We start from the raw sequence: 27,768 nt of genomic DNA on the forward strand, positions 1-27,768 counted from the left end.
ATTTCAGGAATCCTATTACACCATCCATTTTTAGCCACACAAAAAATATATTCAGTGATTTTACACCATGAAATTGCAAGGTAAATGGACTGTATTGATTAGCATCTATTTTGGTCTGAGAAATTTTCTGATCCATCTGGCCCTAATAGAGTTAAAAAGAGCTTTACTTGTAAGTCCAGTTAAAATATGTTTCAAAATTATAGAAATTGATATGATGCTCTAAGAAACAAATATAGGGACTAGAAAATATATGTTCCTCAAATATTTAAGCATACATGGCAGACATTGCTTTTTGATCAGAACAACTTTTCACACCAAGCCTAGACATGGCCCAGGAATCCTTCTTGATACAATACTATTAAAAACTTAAAAAAATTGTTTGACTCTTGATTCACTTATTTCTCCATTCATTTATCCTGATTTTTGTTAGGCACTGATTTAGGATCTGATGTAGAACAGTGAAGCAAACCAAGCCCTTTTTTCTTCTGGAGCTTTGACTAAAAGTGGAGATAGACCATCATTAAACTAATTAAATAGAAAACATTTGAGGTTGTAATAAATTATATGTGTGTGTAAATATATACATATAATAAAATTATATGTAATAAAATTATATGTATATATTTATGTACTACATATTATATGCATATAATATATATACTTTTATATATAAGTATATTTTTATTTCTATAAAAATAAGCTAAAGGGAATAGAGAAGCCAATCTGACATTTGAACAGAAGGCTGAAATAAGTGAGGACCATATCCAGAGCTTTCCACCAGAGAGAAGAGTGATGGTCAAAGCTCTGAATTAAGAGTTTGCTTGTGATCAAAGAATAACAAGGATGTGGGGATAGCTGGAGTGGAGTGAAATAGGATGAGTGTGGCTGTTGTATAGAGAATTGACTGTAGGGAGACAAAGATGGAAGCAGATTAGCTGATGGTTACAATAATCCAGACAAAGAAGATGGCAGAGGCTTAAAGTATGCACTATTGGAGGTGGTAATCGTCCAGTTTGGGATTTATATTCAAGGAGGGTAGGCAAGAAATACAAGAAAAAGATAGTTTTTGATATTTTAGGACTTCGGTGTTTTAGACACTCATGGACAGATAGAAAGGGCATTTGTATGCAGCAATTAAAGTTTAAGGGAGAAATCTGAAGAGGAACTATAAATTTAGAAATGTTCCTCATAAAATTGAAATTCAAAGCTTTGGGATTTAATGAAGTTGCCTAGAAAGTGAGGGTAGATAGTGAAGATGAGCCATTCAAGGAAGAGGTTAAGTGTTATGGACCATAAACCTAGAGAAAGAACAAAAGAGAGACTCTGAGGAAGCAATTGATAAAGTAGGAAGAGAGCGAAAAGTAAAAGAAAGATGAGTCCAGAACCCCAGTGAGGCAACTGTTAAAGAGGGAGGAAGAGGTCAATCCTGTCAAATGCTGCTAAAAAGTGGAAAAGATGAAGCCTGCCCAATAGGTATGGCAATGAGAAGGTCATTAAGATTTTAAGAAGAGCAGATTCAGTGGATTAATGGTGATTAAGTCAACCCAGGGAACCTTCATTGAGTTCATTGGGTTCAGTTGAAGAGAGAGTGGGGAAGCGGGGAAATAAAAACGAGGCAGACAACTTCAGGAAATGTTTCCACTATGGAGAACAAAGGAATTAGCTGGGATGGAATGTGTGTTTTAACTTTTATGCCATGCTTGATATAAATACCAGCTTACAAGTTCATCATGTGTTAGTTTGAAATATTGCCTGCATGTATAAGTCTTGTTTTTAGTACTCAAGAACAAACTTCTTAAATTATAATTCCATATTATTTATTTCTACCATTCCTTATGGAAATAATTAGCCTCACTGGTCCTTGATAAAACTTCTGATGAAGAGTCCTGATGGGGCACATAGAGGGAACACCGTCTGGCTTTTTTTTTTTTTTTTAATGTTTTATTTATTTCTAGGAGAGAGAGAGAGAGCATGAGCAGGGGGGGGTCAGAGAGAGAGGGAGATACAGACTCTGAAACAGGCTCCAGGCTCTGAGCTGGCAGTCAGCACAGAGCCCAACGCGGGGCTCGAACCCACGAACCGCGAGATCACGACCTAAGCGAAAGTCGGACGCTTAACCAACTAAGCCACCCAGGCGCCCCCCGTCTGGCTTTTTTTAACTGATAATTAATTTCCTAAAGATAATTGAAGAAAATAATCATCTTTGTTGTGCCTATATCATGTGGACTATTGCAAGCAACAGCTTTCTTAGTATTCACTAGAATACTCCGAATTAGGAACATGGGCTCAAGTCTATAGCCAATAAAGTCTTCTTTGTGTTCCCCTTTTTAGTAAAACAATATTCTTATAAAAGATTTTCTCCTTACAGGAAAGACAAGCAACAGTGAAAAAGGAAAAAGGTAGTTCCCAGCAGTCAAATAAAGTAACTGACAAAAACAAAATGCAAAGAGCCAACTCCGTGACCGTGGATGGGCAAGGCCTACAGGTATGACTTTTTCAATCAAATTTTAGTGGCTTTCATATTTGTTCCTTCTATGATCTTACAGGCGCATATGTCCAGCTATCAACACATTTATTTAATGTGCAGATTAGCTCAGCAGAGGACTTAAGAAGGATCTTTATTAATTTATCAAGATGACAGTTTTATGTTTGATTGACAGAGTGACACTCTGATTATATTAATCTCTCACAACGTTATCTGTATTTAAGCCTAAATGGTAAGAGTTCTTTTGCAGTTCCAAAGGTTTTGCCAATCATTGCTAAATGTCCACGTGTTATAGGCATACATATTATTTATTTACAACTTTGCTTTTTCCACATACGTTGTTTATATATTTGGAAGAATCATTTTGTTGGCAAAAAAATGTCTAGGGAAAAAACGAACTTCATGTGTGTGGATACTTTTATTGCTAAGAAATAATAAAATAAAGGGTGTTTATGATTTGTTCATATCTTTCTTTAGTTTTAATTCATAAAACTTCATATATATTTCTAGTTTAAGTAAACACAGGTAGCTCAAAATCATGTTTTAGCACCCTATTATCTCTGACATTAGCAGTAAGATTTCTTTCAATTTACATTTTAAGACATCCTACAGATTTTATGTATTCTCTTTCTCTGCATTTGTTTCTCACTCCAACATAAAAACAACCCATGAAGTTGGCTAAATCTTTGTTACATGTTACGTTCATTTTTTCTTTTTTACCTATATATTTCTCTCTTCTAATTTTCATTTTCTTTTCTTATAACAATATGCTCCAAGTTTCATGTTCTCCAGGAAAATTTACCAACCACTTGCTAAACAAAAATATATTTTGTCACATACTTACCTTCAATATACATAACTTTGTATCTTCACTTTTCATTAATTAGTTTATTTGTGATACTATGGATTGTGTGTTTTATATTTCTTAAATTGGAGCAACAATTGAGTGCTCAAAGTAGTTGCCTAAATGTATGTTTCTTCATTATTTTAAAGATATCATTAAAAATTTAATAATTGCCTAAATACTGATAACCAAATTGGTGATTTGTTTTTAATCTAATAAAACATGTTGTGAACAGAAATTTTTTAAGGGTTTTTAAACTCACATATAAAAAGAAGAAATTCTAAATGATAAAATTATTACATTAGAAGAAATTCTAAATGATGAAATTATGACATTAGAAAGTTTAAAAATTAAATATTCAAAGAGTAAGTCAGGATCTATTCTTCTTGGTAGTCATCTCTGTAGGTTTAGCAATTTCACTGAAAGACTCAAATATGAAGTCTATGTACTTTCATAGAACAAAAATTAAGTGATCCTGTTTAATTTTCATGAAAAATATCAACATTTATAAATTTAATACACCAGTTGCAAATATTGATTAATTAAATATTTAGTTACTCTGGGTTCCAATGATGAAAATATCAGAAGAGAAAATTACCTTTCACACATGGCTAGATGGCTAGATATATACTCAACATGGAAGTTAAATGTACACTATTTGTCAAACAGTATATGCTAGACCCTGTGATAGTATCTTATGCCTACTAAGTAAGTCAATCTTCTTAAACATGGGATAACTATCCTTAATTTTCTCAATAAAAATATAATACATATATCATTATTATCATGACTTTCAAAATGAGGATACTGATGTTCAAAGATAAAGTTAAATGAAGATAGTGAGACTCAGAGTTTATGTGTTTTATTCCTAAGATACCTGGCCTCCTTGGTTAACAAAGTTTAACAGGTATACGAATGCTAACTTCCTGACCACCTTGTTCTGACCACCTGCCTTTCTCTGTGAACATATTGCATCTCTAAAACCAGATAATAACTTTTCATAACTTTCTTTAGCATGTGAATTTATCAGGCAAAGTTGTTCACACAGGACTAGACATCAGTCTTATAAAACAGTAAATAAATACCTTAATTATTGTCATCATAATTTTCTTCAATATTAAGTGGTGATATATAACCATGTGCAATAGTCTTTCTCCTCAGCGGTATGGACTAAAATTGATATATATAGGTAGTCACATAATTTGGGGGAAATTAGAAAAAAAAGTAAAAGAATAAATTATTGGCTAGCTAATGCAAAGTAAAAAATAAATTTTGTTGTGGGAACCAACTTAAAAATAATAACACAGTCATTCTTTATCAAGAAAGATAAAAAGATATGCCAGAAAGTTAATTTTTCTGTGACTTTTAAAAAATGTGTATCACAAAATAGCATTGAGTTGCAGCCCAGTTTGCATAGAAGTCCATGACAGAAGAGATCTACACTGCTTAAAGAAGACTATTAATCATAGTTAAGCACATTCATCTTACTTCTTTCCAGCTAACCAGCATAATGATCAGGATTATTATTTCTAATTAGAGGAAGTAATAGATCATGTATAACCTTAGGATGAGTCTCATTAATTAACCCAGGTCCTAAGGGACTTCAAATAGAGGTGGTTAGGCACTCTGTCTTTGTCATCGCTCATACCATAGGTTTACACTTAATACATATGATCGAATGTAATTGAAACTACAATTTCTAACACGAACGATATATAAAAATGCAGATAGGTATTCGCATGTGAACAAATAAGTGAAACAGAACCATGGTTTAAACTGTATTAAACTGAAGTTTCCTTGTCCCTAATTATTGTCTGAGAAGAATTTCCAAGTAAAAGGGTCACTTGAGAACTAAAAAGTCTAGTTTATAATATTCTTAACACTGGAAAGAATGGGGAACTTTTATATTTAAACACCTAAAACTGAGCCAGTGTTATCCCCTGCCACAATGCTTCTCCCTGTCTTTATCATCTTTCTTATTTGCAATATCTCATCCTTTTAATTACCAAGATTGTGTGTGTATATATTTTTACACACACACACACACACACACACACATCATTGTGTACTATAAACAACTTTATAGTGTATGTAGACAATTACTTTCCCTTTATTTGATTGAAGTGTGTGTGTGTATACCCATTGACTACACTTTAGGATTCTGAAGCCAGTTGGTTCTTCCATAATTAGCTCTTCATTGTCACTTTAATTCCCTAAGGGCAGAATTATTATTCTACACTTTAAGTAATGGACAACCTTTAAACTGAGTCCCTATCCCCATATTTATAATGTGCTAGCTTATAAATAATATGGAAAAAATGGAGTTCAGTGAGAAGTATCAGGACTGAGAGTTAGAATTGTCTCTAATTTTAAGTAAGATGGCCAAATTTTCCCTGATTAAAGTGTGATATTTGAGTAACGACTTAGGGGAGGAACTTTAGCCTATGGATGTCTAGTAGACGGGCAGCTCTAAGCCTGCAAGTTCTAGAATCACCAAGAACAACTGCACAGTTGGAGCAGGGTGAATAACATGGGAACTGGTGAAGACTACTATAGAGAAGGAATAGGAGCTATATGTACAGAGCCTCCAAGGCCTGTGTAAGGACTCTGACTTTCGATTTGAGAGAGATGGCAAAATGTAATGTAATCCTGACTTAACAGTTGAAAGGCTTACTCTTGCTGAGGTTAGGTTGTTAGGAACCAAAGAGTCTAGTTATACCTAGTTATTTAGGGTTTATAGGATAGAGGCATGTCCAGAGAGGGGAGCAGGAGAGGTGAAGTGATGGATTCTTCTTATATTCTGAAGACAGAGGCAACAAGATATGCTGAGAGATTGTGTGTAGGGTTTATTAAAAAGTAGAAATTAGGGATATCTTTAAGATGCTTGACCCATTCACATGAAATGATGGAGTTGCCAGTGACTGAGATGGCAAAGATGCTGGGTGAATAGGTTTTGGAGAGAAATTTCTGATACTGTTGGGGATCTAAATGGAGATGTTAAGTAGGCAGGCAAATAAGTGAATCTAGAAATCAGAGCAGAAGATAGATAGATATGCATTTGGAAGTGAAAGGCTTATTGATGGTACTTAAAACCATCATATGAAATGAGATTACCAAGAAGGAGAAGATATAGACAGGTGAGTTATTAAACTAAGACTCAAAACCAGTCTGAATCAAGTCATGCCGTTTAATATTTACTAGATGAAATGACCCCCCTTATGTGAGTAAGATTTCATAGGATTAGCTCTATTCTCTATAGGGAAGAATCCAGTATAAACTTTAACCTCCTGGAATGCCCTTTATACCCAATTTATAACTATTCTTAAAGGTTTCAGGTATCTTAAACATTCTCTCCCTTGTTCAGTATTGTCTTTGTTATACCTTATATAGGGATATATATATATATATATAGGGAATATCCCAATGTACCTGCAAAATGGGTCTGAAAAGCCCAGGGTTCTGTAGCGATGCCTCAAGCACAAAGGTGGGATAATGGAAGGCTGAGAATAGGTCAGGATTCTTTTGAGCTTCAACCAGAGCAACTTGCTTTCACCTGTCTTATCTACTCTTCCAATTAAGATTATTTCAAAGGCTATGTAAGTATTTACTTCCAAAAACAAACAGGTTTAGGCTGACAGAATTTTTTAATATATATGTATATTTTGGGTTTTCTCCCATTCCACCAAAATTTATAAGAAAAGGGTACAATATTTTAGGATGGTAGTAAATCATTATTTAAAATAACTTGAGGTGCCTGGGTGGCTCAGTCATTTAAGCATCCATCTTCAGCTCAGATCATGATCTCCCAGTCCAGGGGTTTGAGCCCCACATCAGACTCTGTGCTGACAGCTCAGAGCCTGGAGCCTGCTTCCGATTCTGTGTCTCCTTCTCTCTCTGTCCCTCCCCCTCTCATTCTCTTTCTTTCTTTCTCTCTCTTAAAAATGAATAAGCATTAAAAAAATTAAAAAGAGTTAAAATAACTCAATTTTACATCTTCAAAATTCTATGTGAAATAAAAATTGAAAATTTATCACATTAAAGACTACGTTATAGTTCAAAGAGAATTAGTAAAGACTGATATATTAGTTTATCTAATTCCTGGATTCCATTTAGGTTTTACCACTTGTCCAGTAATGGCTTTTATAACAAAAACAGCTAGTACAGAATCACGTTAACTTCCTGTTTTTGACAGACAGTTGTGCTGTGTTTATGTAAGACAGTGTTCTTGTGTATAGGCAATCCTAATGTAAACAAGAGTGATAAAATATCATTTTAGCAACTTACTCTCAATTGGTTCAGTGTAAAAATGTTACTTGAACAGTCCTTTTAACTTTTCTGTAAATTTGAAATTCTTTAAAAGCATAAAAATAAAAATATCAGTTCAAAATATAAAAAATTACTGTAAGATATTTCCATAAAACTTTTTTCATCAAAATCAGATATACTGAGTTCCAGAAACAAAGCAAACTTTGTATTCTTTAATCTATTTAAATTATTATAAATATACATGATTTACATTTCAATACAAAATAGTTCTGTTAGACTGTATTCTGAATTCTATAAGTTAGTTCTTATCTGATATTGACCTCTCAGGAAAACAAAATCTCAGATCATATAGACTGAAATAAGTAATGTAAATATCATATCTAGTAATACCTACATTTTTCCTTCTTTCATACTTTTCAAGTTACAAAAGGATTAACTGAAGATGAGTGTTCCCATACTCAATAAAGAGAATAACATAATGTAAAATAAAATATTGAGCCTCTTCAAAGATTTTGATATCAAGTCTCTTTTCTTCACTCAGGGTCAAGAAATTTTAACATGTTTTATTAAGTATAAAGTCTCCATGCCTGGTTCCGTCTGTATTCAATTAGGTGCCATTGTGGATCTTTCATACTGGTTACAATTAGGTTCTGCAGCTTGTAACAGAGAAAGAACAAAACCAAAAACAAATAAAACATAAGAGTGGTTTTGAGAAGATAGCCATCAATTTTTCTTTCATGTAAATACAATCTAGAAGGAGGATCTCCAGAAGTATGGCTAATAAGATAGCTCCCCATTTTTATCAGGCCTGGTACTATCTTTCCTGTCCCTATCTGTGGCATCCTCAAGGTTGCTTTGTTATCAAAGATGGATGCTGGTCCTTAGAATATCACATTTAACGCTGGCATCCAGAGGAAGAAGACTAGAAGGTCTCACTCTTCCTTTTTAAAGAGTATATCTGAGTTTCCATAAAATAGTTCTGTATTAGTCAGTTTGGGCTCTAGTAATAAGGTATCATAGATGGGTGGCTTAAACAAGAGACATTGATTTATCACAGTTCTAGAAGCCGGAAAGTTCAAGATCAGGGTGACAAGTTAAATTTTATTCTGAGGTTTCTTCTCTGGCTTATTGGTGGCTGCCATCTCTCTGTGTGCCTAAACTACCTCTTTTTGTGTGCAGAAGGGGGGATAGATCTTTCTTTTTCAAGGGTACTAATCCCATCATGAAGCTCCCGCTGTCACATCTTCATCTAACCTTCATTGCGTCCCAAAGCCTCTCTCTCCAAATACCACCATGCTGTGGGGGTAGGGCTGCAACATAAAATTTGGGGAAGCACAATTCTGCCCATAGCAACTTCCAAATATAGACAAAACACAGACCCATTTTTTTTCTACATAGACTACTTATTTGCATTCTTATATGGCAAGACACCAAATGTTACAACTTCTTAAAGCTCTTCAAAAGAAATATATATTTAAATTCCACAAACAGCAGCAACAACTTCCAAGGTTCAGCTGTGATAGGAGGGACCAGTGTTTCAAAATTACCTTTTGCCCAGAGTTCTTTCAATAAAGATGAAGAGGAACAGAAGAAGTAAATGACAGTGGCAGTCTTTGACAGTATGATGCTGCTCCTTCTTCCAGGAGTAGTAGTGCACGAAGTAGTTGTTTATTTTTAACATGTCAGACTTGAAAATGATCATGCAGCACTATGGTTTTGGTGCTCTCAAATTTAGGAATTCTATCTTTGGTCTTTTGGCTTCCAAATTTACTCTGCTGGATTGGCCTTCTTATAGTAACAAAGTGTAACCAGCTTTTAGAGCTTTTTGAATAGGGCATTGAATAGGATAACGCCATTAAATGATCCCTTCACACCACAGAGTTAGTGGTGCTGGTGTTTTAATCACATATTATCCCTTAAATATAGATTGTGTTAGGTCAGGAGCTTATCTAACATCATTATCAAAGGGGCTCTATTCCACCGTGCCAGCTAACTTATAAATAGATATCTAAAGTTGTCGGTGTGTTTTTTTAAATTTTTTAATAGTTTTTATTTATTTTTGAGACAGAGACAAAGCATGAGCGAGAGAGGGGCAAAGAGAGAGGGAGATAGAGAATCTGATACAGGCTCCAGGCTCCAAGCTGCCAACACAGAACCCAATTCCGGTCTCAAACCCACGAACCGTGACATCATGACCTGAGCCAAAGTCAGATGCTTAACCAACTGAGCCACCAGGCGCCCCTTTAGTGTTTTGTTTTTATGTAGTCTTATTTTGTAAGCCTACTTTGTGGTAAGAAGATATATGAGGAAAAGATTGCTAATTGATTTTATTCTTCCTGTATTTCCCTTTGGCATATTTGACTTTTGTGCTTACAGAGCTTCCCCATTCTTTAAATTTGTTATTTATTTAAATAATCTTCTACTTCTAATCCATTTGACCTATTTATCCATTTACCCACATCAAAAAATGACATCTACATTTTTGAGATCTTGTAGACTGCATTCTTGTTCTGTATCTTGGTACTGACCTTTATTTGGTAAATAGTTATGAGGCCTTTAAATGTTCCAGTATATTTGTATTTCTGAAAGGCATTCCAAAACATATTTTCAAATACATTGCAAATATTTGACCCAGTGTGAATTTAATATAATCTAATTTATTTCTATTAAAATAATTAAATAATAAATAAATAAATAAATAAATAAAATAATAAATTCTATTAAATTATAAGCTGAATGTTGAGTTTGAGGAAGATCACCCTAATGAGTGTTTGAGTTCAGACTTAATGTTTTGCTTAAAAACCTTTATTTACCTTGAGATTCTCACCTTTATTTAAAAATAAGGAGTAACAATTCAAATTAGGTGCAAAAATAAAAATCCACATCTGTTAGCATTACCTTCTTTTGAACGTGCAAACTTTGAGAGCTCTGATTTTATAATCAGATGAAAAATAAAGGAAATGTAATATAGTCTTTAGGTAAAGCTGTGTTTGGGTGTTTCTTTATTCTAGCTTTTAAATGAGAGAAGAAGGGCACACATTCCAAGTCAGTAAACCAGAGACAGATACAGTTGATGATGATGACAAGTTGAGTTAGACCAGAAAAATTAAGAATATTTTACTCAGCATTCTGTAACTAATGTGAAGATTTTAACATTTCCCCAGTGCTTATACTCACTGGAAAAACTATATTTCACTTAAGATTAGAGGACACCATATTAGAAAAATATTTTAATTTGTGTTGTTTAAACTAAAAGGAAGAAAAGCCATCATATGGTAAAATGATTGTTTTTAATTGTCTCATTACATGTTTAAGAATACTTTCTAAGATGGAAAAATCATAGCAATAAAGGATAGCTTGAATCTACTTTAAAAAATACACTGATCTAAGCAGCACTCTCCACAATAGCTAAAACATGGAAAGAGCCTAAGTGTCCATCAACNTATTTAAGAGTCTACCTGTTAACATTGAAGTCTGGTAAAATGCAAGAGTTCTTCCTTACCATCCTCATCAAAAAGAGCTTTTACCCCCTTACATACCAATAAAGCGCTATCATATTTTTTAGATTTATTTCCCTTCGTGGTATGTTTCACTGCTAACTACATGTTTGCTTTCTTACTATGTCTCATGTAGAATATAAGCGCCAGTAGGACAGGCACATTTTCTTGTTGAACCAAGCAATCGGGATCGGCATATAGTAGAAGCACAGTCAATTTATTCATTCCTATTTAGCAAACAGACTTGATTCACTGGCCTTCTACTCCCTAGGCAAGGAAGGAAAACATTGAGGTGGGGCACCTGGGTGGCTCAGTTGGTTAAGCATCTGAGTTCAGCTCAGGTCATGATCTTACCGTTCCTGGGTTCCAGCCCCGCATCGGGCTCTGTGCTGACAGCTATCTTAGAGCCCGGAGCCGTTTCAGATTCTCTGTCTCCATCTCTCTCTGACCCTCCCCTTCTCAGACTGTCTCTCTCTCAGAAATAAATTTTTAAAAAAAAAGAAAAAACTTAAAAAAAAAAGAAAACATTGAGGAAACATTGTGTACTAGAGGGCAGTTAGGCTGAAGGAGACCTCAAACCTTACTTCCTAGTTGACAAGTGATTGGATAGATGGATTCCACACGTGCCCCAAACCTCTAAAGTAGGTGTCATCTGTCATCTATACAGTTGGGGCTCTCTATATTTTAATCCCTTTGTTTTCTTCTATTCTTTCTCCTCCCACTATCTTTTGTTTCATTCTGGCTGGTTTACTCACTGTCTCACCAATTATACCTTTTGTTTTCATCTCATGGCTATTCCTTCTTCATAGCTGCTTTCCTCTCTGCTCTGTACCTAGTTGGACCCTACCTCTTTCTGTGGAGTGAGTATGCCTATTGATGGAGATATAGTCAAAGCACAGGGCTCAATTGAGTTACTAAACAGATTTATCTATCCACTCATATTATAGAACTGAAGAGCCATATTCTTAAAACTGCTATTTGGTATTTCATGAATTAGAAATTACATGGGTCCTCTTCATACATCATGTGAATAATTTGTCCATCTATCCAAATTTTCTTCTAGATTACTCCTGTTCCTGGTACTCATCCACTGTTAGTTTTTGTGAACCCCAAAAGTGGTGGGAAACAAGGAGAACGGTATGTTTTTAAAAATCAGATTCATTTTCTATGTCATCTGTATATAAAAAGATAAACTAGATGTAAATGTAAAGACATTTTAAAACATTATTCCCTATGAGTTACTCATTTTAATGTAAAATAAATAATTCCAGCATCGACGTGTAATATAATGATAAGGTCTCTCCCTATTCTTACAGTTCAAATTTTAATATAATAATGGCATTTTGTAAATATTTTTATTATCATATCTCAGGTCTGAGTTCTCTCTGCCTTACCTATCACCGGTAGCCTTTAACAAAGACTTTTGCATAAAATATGGCTCCATAAATACTGTTGAATGAAAATTCTTTCTCTAAATGGTCAAAAGGGTGACTTCAGGTAAATCATCATTCTATAGTGAGGAACAGAATTTATATTCAGCTTGTAGACAAATTATAATGATTTTCTGTCTGTGCATTTTTGCAGTACATGATGCCATATATTCTTAAGGAGAACAATCTGAATTATAATCTGAATTATAATGAGTTGCATTATCACATGTCTTGGCATTCTGGCACACAACACAGAAGTTTCATTTTTGTAAGAAATTAATGATTAAATCATAACAATTAATACAAATTTCAAAATCCCATTGAAGAGTAAATCTTATGTCCTTCTAAAAAGGCATGTCATAAACAAAAATGCAGTGTGTCTATAATAATTTCTAGAAGTCTTTACTAATCTCAATGAAAAAAATGAGCAGATAAAAGCATCCATACAAACAATATGATAATAAAACAGAAATTTGTACTGTGACTTATCAAAAAATGAAGTTGAAATGTTTTCATGGTAAGTGGGATTTTATCATTTATTCTCCTGCCACCTAACTTTCCAGCTTTACTTCAGTGAAATGAAGAGTGATATTTATTCATTTTCCAATCAACAAAATATTATTTCTGCTTAGGTTTTCTTTTTTTCCTTTATCAACATGTAGTTATATAATTTTTTACTCTACTAAACATTATAGAAATTATTTTAAATTACTAGTGGCTTAATAATTAAAAACGTTTATAATGTTTTATTAAAGACAACAGTTGCCTCACTTTTAGACACACAAAATAGTAATTAAATAATAATCTAAAGTTATTTTCTCCTTTACTATGTACAGTCTGTCAGCTTTATATATTATGCATGTTTGGGAAAAAAGCAAATTCTTTACAAAGAATTAGATAAGCGTTAAATTCATGTTGGAAATTAGAGACGAATGAAGTATCAAGAGAAAAAAAGGAAAGGTGTATTCAAAGGGAAAGAATTCCTTTCAATTTAAGAGAACATGGGTCACGCATGATGAACCTTAACTGAATATCTAATTCCAGCTCATCCTGTTAAGAAAAACTACATAGATATACTGAAGTCATAAACAAATTAAACTTAATGGTGAGAGGGATGATACTGGAATGCTCCTAATTTTCGTGAATGAATAAGAATCATCTTTCATGAATAATGATATTCCATTCAGGGTTTCCTTTAAAAATATTTGGTTTTTAACTTTGATATGTTAGATAAGTAGCAAAAGGTTACAAATTATATCTTCACACAAAGTTTTCCATACTAGCCAACAGGTGTGAAAACGTTCATGTATCATTCATTCATTCGAACAGCCAAACCTGAGTGAATCCAAACTCTACTAGGAAGTGGGGATAAAACACGTAAGATATAGCTATGCAAGGAGGCAGTCATAGACAGATAAACTGCAGTACCACGAGATGAACACCAAACTAAAAATGTTTAAAATAAAAATGCTGTTGAAGTTCAAAGGGAGAAATGGCTATCTCTGAAGACAAAAGTTTCTTTGGACAGGAACTAGTTTTGAATTAATTGTGATATAAGTAGATGTTTGCCAGGTGAAGGAAGTAGAAAGATTTGTGAAGGGGTATGGTGTTTATTAGGGAACCAGGAGATAATCACTGAGGTAAAGTTTCAGGGAAATGAGGGGAAAGGTAAGACGTAAACTATTTTAAGTACAATAAAATATTTTGTATTATAAATAACTTGACACTAGCAGAAACATTTCATCCTGGAAACAGCATGACTGTACTTAACCAGCTCTATGTAAGAGGGCTGGACAAGCAAGAATTTTACAGAGCTGGTGAAACAACTTGAAATCCTGAACTAAGGCAGTGAGAGAGAATAGCCAGGTTTGATAGACATTTCTGATAGGAAGGGCCAGATTGTTCTCTAATTGGGTTCAGGTGCTGGGGAAAAGGAAGTACCAGAAGTACTAAGAATGAATCTTAAGGTCTTTATTGAGACACTAGATCATATTGATCATATTAATCAAGATGTACAATGTGAGATTATTGCAGATTTGGGAGTGGAGTGATATATACAGATATTACATAGTGAATTTGAGGAGTTTCTGTCAGTAAACATAGTATGAATGTGTTTATAAAATATATGGTAAAATGTTCCCATGTATGTAAAATCTAACTTTTAAAAATGAAATATATTCTTTCACTTTTAGTATTTCATTTAAGAATAACAATATGGGAGGTATATGTACTTAGAAATATTTGTACTGCATTTGTTGTATGATGACTGATTTCTTTTAGAAAAAAATTATTTAATATGTGCCTGTTGAGGGGCACCTTTGGTGGCTAAGTGGGTTGAGCATCGGACTTTGGCTCAGGTCATGATCTCACCATTCCTGAGGTTAAGCCCCGTGTCAGTCTCTGTTCTGACAGCTCAGAGCCTGGAGCCTCCTTTGGATTCTGTGTCTCCCTCTCTCTCTGCCCCTCCCCTGCTCACACTCTGTCTCTCTCTGTCTCTGTCAAAAATAAATAAACATTTAAAAAAATTTTTTTAAAGTGTGTCTGTTGAAACAGTTTAGCAATTGTGTGAGCTGACTGATCAAGATTATTGTTTTTGTGGTATAAGTAAGCAGATGAGGTCACGTTCTTTGATTACATACACACATACAACATGCCCTGTCCCAGTTTTTATGTGGGATAGTTTTCATATATTGATTAGGTTTCCCCAATAACCTGTAAATTTCACAAGGGTCAATTAGGAGAAAGTATGTTATTAATTTTATTCTTATATTCTTAAAAATATATTTGAAATCTAAATAGCCAAATAATATTCAAAAGCAGGATAGAGAATATTCTAAATGCATATGCATATTTAGAATGCAAACATCATTCTTTCTAATTATAAACTATATTACCTATATATTGGCTACTAAGCCTTTTTTTCAAAGAACCATAATTTCTTATAAAGCTGCTATATGTCTAATATTATTAATATAAAAATTTTCATATATATTTAGTTACAACCATATATATATAATAACATTAAAAGATGTTACTTAAACATTGGGGATATAACNCAGAAAATTCCAGTATCTGCTAAATCCTCGTCAGGTGTACAGTCTTTCTGGAAATGGACCAATGCCAGGGTAAGTCCACTGAAAATATTATTACCATTAACTAATTTAATATTGACTAATAAACTAAGCAGCCTTATGTACCTAGAAATAGTGTTATTTGAATACACAGCCAGAGTAGTATACAAAAAAACATTGAATATCAACTCTATAATAGTAACCAGTGCAGATGCTATTTTTCAAAATAGTCTGTTTCCTGCAGATATTTTTCCCTTTTAAGTATCGTGAAGTACTGTTACTATCACCACTAATCTCATACACTTGCTTGCTGGCTGCCTAAATATCCAGACCAAATGAAGATCTACCATAAAGAAAGAGCCAGTTCACAAAGAATAGAAATCATAACATGATTTTTTTTCATTTGCCACTTACAAAATCTAGTGACTATGACTCTTTTCCAAGATACTTTATTAATAGGTAGAAAACGACATCTTTTTTCCAACAGAAACATGTACTTTTGATACACTAAAGTCACTCATCATTAATTTGGCCTAACTTACTAATATTTTCCACTGATCTGTTTTCTATCAACATGAGAGTAAACTTTAGACCAGGTGAGGTGGTAAGAAAATCTTTAATGCTTACATGAGCTTTTGGAACAACAACAACAAACACATCAGTGTGATTAAACTAAGTCTTCTAGGTTTTTCTTGGAAACTAGAAACCAAATATCGAAATTGGATTCTTTTAAATGTGCAGAACAAAATGTATACCATTATGTCTTATGTTAAATAAATGTAAATAATACACAACTAATTAGCGCAGGTGCCCGCAATATATACATCTCTTTCTTCCACTCCCTGCTACCTGTTGTTAATGCCAGCTGAGTAGTGATCTGGGGAACCTCCTTGCTGTAAAAGGCAGGATCATCATAAGCATTTAGTTTAGTGTCTTTGTCAAGCTCCAGACTCCAGAATCTAAAATATCATGTTCAGATTATTGGCTATGTGAGCCACATGCAGGAAGACCCAATTTAAAGAAAGCCAAGCAAAGTAAAGTTTGATGTTAACACAGAAGCTTAGTCAGGATGGCTCTTTTTCTCATTTTTGAAGCGGTAGCTCTTATTCTGCAGGATTAAGCAATGATGTATTCAAAAGTTGAGCCATTCTAGGACCTCTTTAGCACTATCGTGACCAGTAAATCCAGGATTTTCCTGTCTCTCATAATTAAACGCAACCCCCACTGACTGCTAATTGCAAACCTCTGTGTCTTCATTGTCTTTTTCTGTAAAATGAGTACCTGCCTCACAGAATAATTGTAAAGTTAAATGGGATGATGCTTATGAAGCATATAAGACTAAGCTTACTATGTATAGCCTCAATTAATGTTATTTATTATCAATATTATTTATAGTAATTAGTTAATAATTACATGTTTATAGCTCTATATAAATACACTGCAATACAGTGCCTTGTTTCCTCATTTAATTTTTTCCCACTCCATGTTATGCATGTACAACATGTTTCCTTTCACTCTTTCAATTTTAGCCATCCTATTACCCTCTACTCTGTATTAATATATTAAAAAAATAAAAGCAATGTATGTAGTTATGAAAATTTACACGTAATAAATATTACTTAGAAAGTGTTTTAAGGGCCCCACTTTAAGCACTAACACGTATTACCCTGCAAGTTCTTTGTGTGTATCCTCCCAGAACTTCTTATAGGAGCATAAAACCTGAAGTATATATGTGTTGTATTTACATACAACATGTTCATATATGTAATGTATTCATACACACATATATATTGTATAGATAGGTTTTTTATTGAACTTGAATATAGGTCTTTTACTCCGAAACACTTATTTTTTTTACTCTGCAACTTGCAACTTTTACTCTGAAATTTGAATATTTTTTACTCAAAAGTGTATGATGGATGTTGTTTGAGTTGAACAGATAATGATCAGTTTCATTATTTTTAAGAGCTACACAGTATTCCGTAGTTTTGTTAGCTGTACCATGATTGATAAACATTGAGATTGTCTGTACTTTTAAATATTACCAAATATGCTGTTAACATTTATCAATTTATTCATGTTTTTTGAAACCATATTCAAATATTTTCATAGAATAGGTCGATAATAGGTAGAATTGCTTGGTTGAGAATATTTTCCATTTTTGTTGTGTAAGGTTCTGCCAAGGTTCTATATAAAAAGCTTAGATTGAATGATAATCCCAGAAGTAGTATATAAGGCTTATTTCCCACCATGTTCTTTAAATGGGCTATCTTCAGTATTTTCTATTTTTGTCCCATGTAATAGATGAAGATATATTCGTGTCATATTTATTTGCATGCCTTTGATCACTTATAAAGTTCCATATGGCATTAATTAGATTTGCTTTTCTATGAACAACAGAATGAAGTTACTCCTAGAATTTATTGAAAAATAAAGAACTCTGTTTCAGTAAAGATAGGGATCAGGACAATTTAAGGGAATAGAGAAGCAGGGATAAATGACAATGTCTCATGGGAGTTGTTGAGACAAATTGATTCCAGTTGCTTTTGGTATTCTTATTTCTCTAGAAATTCACACCCCAGGAAGAAGTATATTGATTGGTTTCTCTTGTTTCCCAAGGCATAGCCTTGGCTTATTTAGGATGGAACATCTTGACTCACTGTCCTGTCAAGGATCTATGTAAATGGCTTGTTCCCTCAAAGATGCATGAGGGTGCTATAACCTGAGGATGAAAAATGAATTGTCAGAGGGAATAAACAAGAGGTGTTTGACACATCCAGTCCTTGGGTTGTCTAATATCCCTTCAATTCTCAATACATTGATTGAAAAACAAAATTATGCTGTTCACTATATTGCTACTACTAAATACACAACTGAAAAGACACATTCTCCTAAAATGTAGACAACCCAAAGTCTCAGATGTCCAGTTCCAAGTCCTGGTTTGCTGGAAACATCTGTGGAGATGACTATTTTCTCCTCTCTTTCTATATATTTGGACATAACATAAAGAAATGTAGGGGGTAAGCTAAAATGTTAACTAATAGGAATTTAATGGGATGATGTTTTTAATAATATAAGGAATGAGACACATGTAAAGTCTATGTCCCTGGTTTTGTTACTGGTTGAAAATTGTAGCTGAAACTTAAAACATTTCTCCTGCCTATATGTTTTTACCCAGTGCAGTTACTTATTTTCCCTGGTAGTTCTGAGACATTGGTACTATTCTTTGTATAGGACTGTATCAGTCTCTCGTTTACCTTTACTGAAAGACATGGTGGTACATGACAGTATTCGTGTTAGCTATCAAATACTTCCAGGTTTCCTCCCAGGCACTGATTTTAGGGTACTTCCTTTTCCCTTGCTATTTAGAATGTCCATATGGCTCTCTCACAAAGCACTGTGGACAGAAAGTAGATATGCCATACTTTCTTTTCCTTTACTACAGCAACCAGCAGTATTCTAGATATTGGCTCTTTTGTTGGCTTAGATCAAAGAGTGAAGAGAGGAAGACACACTCATCACCTTACCAATGATCCCCGTAGAATGGGGGATAAATAAGCCTCTGTAAGGTGATGCCACTAGGACTTTGGGTTATTTGTTATTATATATAACCTGGAATAGGGGAGAGGTCCTATTACTACTCTCTATTCCCATTGTACAGCCACAGACCTATTTCCCTTGAGAATCAGAGTCAACTGTATCAGTCACAACCATATGCTTTTTTTTTTTTTCGTTGTTTTGTTCTGTTTTGTTTTTGCTTGTTTGTCTAGTGGTGTGAAAAACCTCAAAATGTTCAGGTGTCAATTTCAGGTTCTAATTCACTGAAAGCTGTATTGTCTCATATAGCGGTATTATTGACTTTGATGTTAAAACATCTTCATGATGATAGTTTAAAATCAAAGGGGTGGGAACCAAACTTTCAAAGTATGTATACTCGTCAGTGTTCTTCAGAGAAACAGAACAAACAAGTTATACAGAGAGAGTTTATTATGAGGAATTGGCTTATTTGCTATTAGGGACTGACAAGTGCAAAATCTAGAGTTGATATTTCAGTTTAAGTCTAAAGGCTGACAATCTGCTTTAGAACCAGGAAGAGCCAATGTCCTAGGTTGATAGCCATCAGGCTGATGAATTCTCTCTTTTGTTCAGCCTTTTGTTTAATTTGACCTTCAGCTGATTCAGTGAGGCCCACCCACATTATGGAGGGCAATCTCCTTTACACAGTCTACCGATTTCATTATTAATCTCATCCAAAAATCACCCTCACAGAAAAAAACAAAATAATGTTTGATTAACTATCTGGGCACCCCATGGCCCAACCAGGTTGATCATAAAATTAACCATCACATTGGGTCTTAAGGATAATTGTAAGTTTAATCACTTTAGCTTTACCTTTTTGTCCCAGACCATGTTTTTTTCTGACATGTGTAAGCAGTGTCACCTAGTTTAGACCATGTGCTACAGCAGTTTGTAGTACACCATTTAAGTGCTCCCACTGATTGAGTGAGTCTTCAGTAGGCTGTTGCAGTGTTCTCTTGACCAACTGCTTCTGCCTGGTAAAACAGAAGAGAAGGCTTTCAAGTCTTAGGGGCATCAACCTACTGTCCTTCCTTCTGTGTGAAAGGAATTTTTTGAAGGGAAACAGCAGTATGTGAGACACTATGATAGTGTGTGAGGCATTCAGTAAGTCAGTTACTGTGGCCTTTAGGAGAAACATAATGGGAAGGAAAACTAAATCCAGTTTGCTAGAATAAATGTCTACTGCAGTGAGGCAAAAGGCTGCAGTCCCATTATGGAAGGAGTCAGATTAATTTAGGCTACTCCTAAATAGTTGTCTGAGTCCCTAGAAGTAAATCAACACATTGGAAATCACTCACTGGTTTCTTTGATGACCTGAGCACTCATGAGTCTAACTACCCTTCTTGTTTAAGATAAATTAATGTTTACATCTTTCATAACCTCCACGCCTACCAGTGTAAACATGAGCCTTTTTGTGCACATTCCCTAGGAATAACTAAGGAAAAATGATGATTGGGATTCCTTTGGGTCATTTAAGGTCCCAACTATCAGTTCATTCTGAGAAGTTCATTTATATAGGTTTTCCTTGCATCTTGTCCTTTGTAAGTCCTTTATCATGTAGGAAATGTTTTTAGCTAGTTGAATTGTATTTCATAAACTTTGGACATCATTCTGTCCAGAAAAGGTAGACAACAAATTTTATTGTTTAAAATACTGTCCTCTGGTCAACTGGCACTCTTTGCTGTTCACCTTTTATTCCCACTATAGCTGTACTTACACAGCAGTCTACTTCTTTTTACTTCAGATATATCACGGAGAGGCATTGGGAAATCAGTTTCTTCTATCCTTAAAGAGTAAGAATTTAAAAAAAAATCCCCATGAGAATGGTCCTTGGGTGACTCAGTTGGCTAACTATCCACCTCTTGATCTCAGCTCATGTCTTGATCTCAGGGACATATGTTCAAGCCCTGTTTTAGACTCTATACCCATCCTGTAGCCTACTTAAAAAAAAAAAAAAAATCCCTGTGAGTACATAGATATGAATTGAAGGAGTCATGCAGAGTATAGGAATATTTTGAATATCTGGAGGTGATCCCAGGCATTTGAATATCTTAAAACTCCCCAGTTGATTCATTCTGTGCAGGCAGCATAGAAAACCACTGAATAAATAGATTAATTGCTATTTAATAGGTATTATAGTCCAGGCTGATACTGTATAATTGGAGTAACTTCCCAATTAAATTGATAATAATGATAGTAAATTCTTAGACAATAATAAGCCTTTTGCACTACCATTTTGGCAGATTGTCACATATGGATGAATCAGTATATCATGATTATCTCTTTAGATCAAAGTTCAGGTTCAAATTTCAGAGAAAAATTGTCTCATTGGCCTGGCTTTGGTCACATGCCTACCCTATTGTTTGATTCAGTACAGTTGGTTTACTTGTTTGGTAGATCTACCAAGGCTATTCCCAGCAGTATATTTCCCCATAATCAAATAAGGCCAAAAGAACAGATGCTCCAAACAAGTTTTTTTTTTTTTTTCTTATGTATACCAGACTGTTCTATTTATTGTGTAAAGCATATGTTCTTTTATTTGCCCATTTTCCTTTTGATTTATTTGTCTTTTCTATGTTCATTTTAAGATCTCATAAATATTAACACCATATTTTATATGTGTTGCAGATGCTTTTTTCTAGTTTGCTCTGTGTGCTTTCAGTTTATAGATTTTCTTCTTTTTTGTCCATATAAATACACAAAATTTTATCTACTAATTCCATGCAGAAGCATTTCTCCATTTTATAAGTTTTAGAAAACTCTTTTCTCAAGGCGAGATTATGAAATATTCCTGTATATCTTTTTTATTACTTTTTACATTTTGTTTAAAGGCCTGCCTTTAATCTTTCAAGATTGAATTTTCTCTTAGATATGCATTGAAAGGTTTGGATTATGTAGACATGGAACACATTTTCTGCCTCTGAATGAAATATAATTGTCTGGACAAAAGCTAGTTCATTAGCCCAACTCTTTCACCACTGCTTTGACATTATTTCATATATGATGAAATAATATATATGTTAGAGTATTGCTGTCCTTTCCTTTCCTTTTTTGGTCTGTTTGATTTTAAGAATATAGCATTTTATAGACTCTGACCCCCTAATTATTCTCTCAAAATTTAGTGATGTTTACTCTCCCTAGTTTATTAATGTCTCAAGTTTAAAACAAATGGATTTGAATGGAATTACATTAAATTTCTAGTTTCATTTGGATCACCTTTGAGAATGCAGTGGCAGACCAGCACTTCTCTGGGAGAACTGTTTCTTTGTTATAATCCTGGAGGCAAATGCCACAGGTGACTGCCCATGATGGGGCCCCTGGGCAGGCTGTGACTGACCTCCTTGTTTGTTGTAACTCTCACCACCCCTGTTTCTAGCCTCGCTATCCTTGACCATGGCTTTGATACCAAAGCTGCCTTTGCAGTGGTTCCCTTTCAGTGTTTTACTTTGGAAACTGTTCCATTCTGTAAGCTCTCTCTACTAATCTAATATTCATTGTGATTTAATCTCAATTTGTTTCTGGTGTATTACTTTCCAACTGCTATCAAAGAAGTACTTTAAAAAATTATTTTACCTACTACCATGAGCTTGCAGTTATTCATTCTTTTAATTTCCTTTTTTCCCCATTTTTTTTACTTTTACTTACCACACCTATTTATAAAAATCTTTTTGTATGCATCTCTTCTCACACCCTATCTTTATTTATTTTTTCTTTTCTAAAACTTTGTTTATAGAGTAGAAACTTTTTGATGTATTGGAGCTCTGCTAATCCTTAGTGTGAGTTATTTAGTAAATATCAAACTCTTTGGACATTTCCCTTTTAATCTTTCATTGTTTTCAAGACAGAAAGAGAAATGGATATTAGTTTGCTTGTTTCCATGATATCTCCTCATAAAAATTACCTCTGATTCTATTCTATTAATGATCTCTAAAACTAGTACCTATGTCATAAAAATGATTTTTTTCCTGATAAAGCATATTGTGGTCTAATTGAATAAATCATTTGCAGGTATGAACTAGTTGCAAAAGATGAAATATAAAATATATATTGCTTTCTAGTCAGAGAATGAAGAAGTGTTTTTGTCCTTCACAACATTGACATAAATATGTTCATTTCTAGCTGTTACAACAACTACGTATGCTAATATGGCCTGTGTGAGGTCAGTATTAAGTTTTTGTGTACTTGTGACATCAGTTTTTTCTTTCTGACTCGAAACTTTGTGAAAGTACAGATGATGTATTTTATTTTCATATCATCCCTAAAATATTTCAGAAAAAAATCAAGTATTTATTGAAATGAAATAACAGAGAAGATAAATCTTTTAAAATCATGTAAATTATATCCCAGGTTGTTAGCCTAATTAGGTATAATGATTTTTTTTTTTTTTTTTTTTTTTTTTTTTTATNCTCTCTTAGAAATAAATAAAAATATTAAATAATAAATAAACAAAAACTATTAAAAAAATTAAAAGAAAGGTACTATATATATAGAAATGTTTGGTTTCACTCACCTGAAGTAAATGCAAAACATATACAGTATTAAAAATAAAAGTTAACAGTCTACAGATTCTCATATACATGTTTGCATAGTGAACATTTTAAATATATTCTCCTATTAAAGTAAATGTGTAGTTTAAGAAAGATGAATAGGTTCCACAAATTTTATTACTTTCATAATTTAAGTTATAATTTTATGTAACAAAGTTTCTCCCATATTTTATGTAAATAAAATCCATGTTGAATCAGAACTGATGACCTACCACATATGTCTCTTGTTATGGAATCTTGTTTTTTCAGAGAGCTAAATAAAACCCTCAGAAGGCTGATGAAAAGATCATAGAAATTCAACCCAACTCTACTGGAATTATCCAGAAAAAAATGTTGCTGGTTGTAAAAAAAAAAAAAATGTTGGGAAAGTAAAAATAAAGCCCTTGTCTCACCCTTTCAATCCTGATGATTAATCCTATTTTATGATGATTTTGTGAGCTACAACCCTTCAATTAAATGTCTGAGCTTAATTCTGTCTTGATCACTCGAGTATAAATGAGTTTGAATGTCAATTTATGCTTTTATATTAAAAATCTATAGGTAGTAAAAGTAGCAAAACATAATGTGCTCCTACAATTAATAAAGTCATATAATCACCTGCCTTAAAGAAGAACTCTCCCATTTTGGATATTACAACACTATAGTCACTTTTCACATATATCAGCAAATGAATTGCGAGTTTAAAGATGTTGAAGAATCTGAACTTTTGTTATTCATCTCACAAAGAAAGCAAGAGTAGTTGGCTGAATCACAATTAGAGATCCATATTATTATTTAAAGGTTATTATTTATCTAAATTCCCTGAATACTCTTTAATGAACAATTTCACCTGAATTGGCTGTTAGAAATACCTAATTCATTTATATATATATATGTTTTAACCTGTTTCTTATTCTATGTAAGTAAAGTTTCTAATAATTAATAATCTAATTTATTTGAGTATTCACAATTTGCCAAGCCTTCCCAGTACCTTTTCCTGGTACAACTTTCCCATCCACGCCAGGCAGTTAAAGGACACAGGCTTACTAATGAGTGAACATAAGAAAACTCATAGTAGGTGATTATGTCAGAATCTTTTAGGTATGATGATCAGGTAGTTTACTTCTATAATTTAATTAAAATGAATAACAGTGGACAATGTAATCCACACAAAAAATAGAATAATGATGTAACAGCTAAGTGAAAATAAAACATAGCTTAATAATCACAACAATGATAGTAACATATGCGGATTCAGCATATATTTATTAAATGGCGTACAGATGTGAGGAACAGGTCTTAGAACTGCCAGTCCAGTTTGAACGAAGAGATAACACTTTTTACTCACATGGCTTTATGTTTCACTGGAGGAACACAGATTAAACTAACAAAATATACATTATGTCAGCAGAGAAAGTAAAGAGAATATACACTGGTAGTCAATGGTCTTTTCTTTGATACAAGTTAAGCAAGGAAGAACTCACTGAGTATAGACATGAAGGAGATGAGGGAGCAAGCCATTGGGCCTTGTCATAGAAGAGTATTAAGGCAGAGGGAGGGGTAAGAAGGAAAGCATAAGGATGGGACAATATTGATATGATTGGGGGACATTAGCAAGATGGCCATGGTGGCTGAACCAGAAAGGATGGAAGTAGCATATGACAATGGACTGACCCAAATCACATCGGGTGAATATAATAATTAGGTTTACCCAAGACTCTTCCAGTCTATTCCTGGCTTTCCAGCATCCATCTCAATTTAGTATTTGCCCAGAAATCCTGTATTTTTAACTTAAATATTATTAATTGGTACATTTTAATAAATTCTGATGATGATGGGTTTAGGAGCTCTACAGATTGTATATCCAGTCTCTGCCATGTGTTCTTCAAGTAGAGTATAAGACACCTACCTGTCCAGTGAATGGTGCTCTCACTTTAATATGTAATCATTACATCTGAAACATTACCAGAAAAAAAACAGAAACAAAAACAAACAAAACAAAAAAACAAAACAAAAAAGCTTCTCTTTTCTTTGCCCTTCCCATGCAAAGACAAGCAACAGTTTCTTCTGAAGTACAGTATTCAATGAATTCAAAAATAAAATTAACTGTTCAGTAAACACCCTGACTGGTATGCCAGCCCCTTATGCCTTGGCCACTGACACCTAGCTCCTTGTGATACACAAAGGAGAAGAAATGTATCAACCAGCATTGTCAGTGGAGGTTGGGGGAAATCATAGGTTAGATGTATATTAAATAAATGTGAAGAAGAGAAGTTAAGCAGTCCTGCCAAGAATTTTAGTGACTAGTTTGAATACTCTTCTTCACTATTGTTTTTAACTAAATATGTAGTTTTGGGGCACCTGGGTGTGTCACTCAGTTAAGTGTTGTGAGTTCAAGTGCTGTGTCGGGCTCTGTGCTGACAGCTTTGAGCCTGGAGCCTGCTTCAGACTCTGTGTCTCCCTCTCACTCTGCCCCTCCCCTGCTCATGCCTTGTCTCTCTGTGTCTCTCAAAAATAAATAAACATTAGAAAAATAAATAAACACGTAGCTTAAATCTATAAATATTTGTGTTTGTAATAGTTTTTTTTATTTTGCAATAAAATTTTTCAGCAAAAATTTACTAAAATGAATTTTAAATGAAAAATTCAGGTCTGAGTTTGTATTTTCTCAGAAATACTTGATAATGAATATTTAATTTTTACAGAATGCTTTCCGATGTATACCATTGACAATGGGAGCTCTAGTGATTTCATTGACCATATTGAAACTATAAGCACAAATATACTGTAGAACCATCAGTATCTGCTTCAAAATTAATAGGTAATTATCTGCTCAAAACAACCATCTAAACTGCAGAAAACCTCTTTGCATATCATTCTTGGAAGCATGACTTTTCATCTAGATCAAATGATTTTTCTACATTAATATCCTTGTTCAATTCCAAGTTTTCTTGTGTGTGTTATAAGGAAGGTTATTAATTTAATATTTTGGCTTCACTGACAAAAGAACATTAAAAGATTAAGCATTGCCTGGGTGAGCTGTTTTTCCACTTTGCTATTTCCTCTTCAATATAGCTGGGGTTTTGACTCTACTCTCTATGGATACTGCTATTGTCAATAATAAACTTCTAGACATTAAATAAAGCCTTGTTTATTTTTACATTTCATAAGCCTCCTCTCCCTTGGACATTAGGAAATAATTGTTTCCAATCTCTAGAGTTTCTTCTCTTTATATAAATGGATACATCCTTCTTGGTTCATCCCTTGAAAGTTACATCTTCCTAGAATTTTGTACTCAGAGCTGTGTTTCATGCACATATGCTTCCTAAACTTTATAATAATAAAATAATGATGGTTTGTTGGGCATAGGTCAGGAATTATGAAAAATACAAAAACCTCATGAGTTGGTAATTTTCTCCATTTACAGATGAGGAAACTCATGATCAGACAGTTTAAATAATTTGCTCAAGGTTTTAATCCCAAAAAAGAGACAATCTTTGTTTGCTGTATTTCATCACAACCCTTTTCACCTCTATTGTGTATTCCCTCTTCTTACTTCTTTTCCTGATTTTGATCATCAAAATACATTTAGATTATTTGTGAATATTGCCTTTCATCTCAAATTTCTTTCTGCAGCCCCATAGATTTATACAACTTATAGGCAACATTTCCAGGTTAGTGTCCTGTAGATGTCTCAAATTTTGCATGTCTAATATGAAACAAATTTTTTGCCCTTTCTCAAACTTGCTCACTTACTTGTATTCCATAATAAGATGAATAGCACTGTCCCTTCTCTTCTGACAATGCATTATTTCACACTGTCCAGAATTTCTGATCTAATCACTTTCCTGGTATCTTATATTCACCCTTCATCTTATATATTATCCTTTACTCACTTCCTGTCCCCAGTTCATCAGAGAATTAACTTACCTCAGCTTCAATATTCAACTCAGGTGTCTCCACTTTTATTAAGCTAACCTTGATATACTCTATTTAATCTGCATCAACTGCTCTCAAAGAACTTTCTCTTGTGACCTGAACTGTGTGTTGTTTTGTCTGCTTTCTCAATT

The 27,768-nt window shown here is 33.7% G+C and overlaps 1 protein-coding gene across 1 annotated transcript in view; it reads left to right on the plus strand.

Moving 5' to 3' along the window:
* The window catches only part of DGKB (diacylglycerol kinase beta), a 688,394-nt gene that overhangs the window by 247,110 nt on the left and 413,516 nt on the right, over nucleotides 1-27,768 (plus strand). Inside the window, exons 14-17 of the mRNA XM_077757671.1 lie at nucleotides 2,369-2,485; nucleotides 12,156-12,229; nucleotides 14,380-14,388; nucleotides 15,582-15,647. Of these exons, the coding sequence (XP_077613797.1) occupies nucleotides 2,369-2,485; nucleotides 12,156-12,229; nucleotides 14,380-14,388; nucleotides 15,582-15,647 (266 nt within the window). The remainder of the gene's footprint in view (nucleotides 1-2,368; nucleotides 2,486-12,155; nucleotides 12,230-14,379; nucleotides 14,389-15,581; nucleotides 15,648-27,768) is intronic.

The sequence above is a fragment of the Crocuta crocuta genome, unplaced genomic scaffold, assembly GCF_008692635.1.
Source record: "Crocuta crocuta isolate KB4526 unplaced genomic scaffold, BGI_CrCroc_1.0 scaffold62, whole genome shotgun sequence".
Taxonomy (NCBI): Eukaryota; Metazoa; Chordata; class Mammalia; order Carnivora; family Hyaenidae; genus Crocuta; species Crocuta crocuta.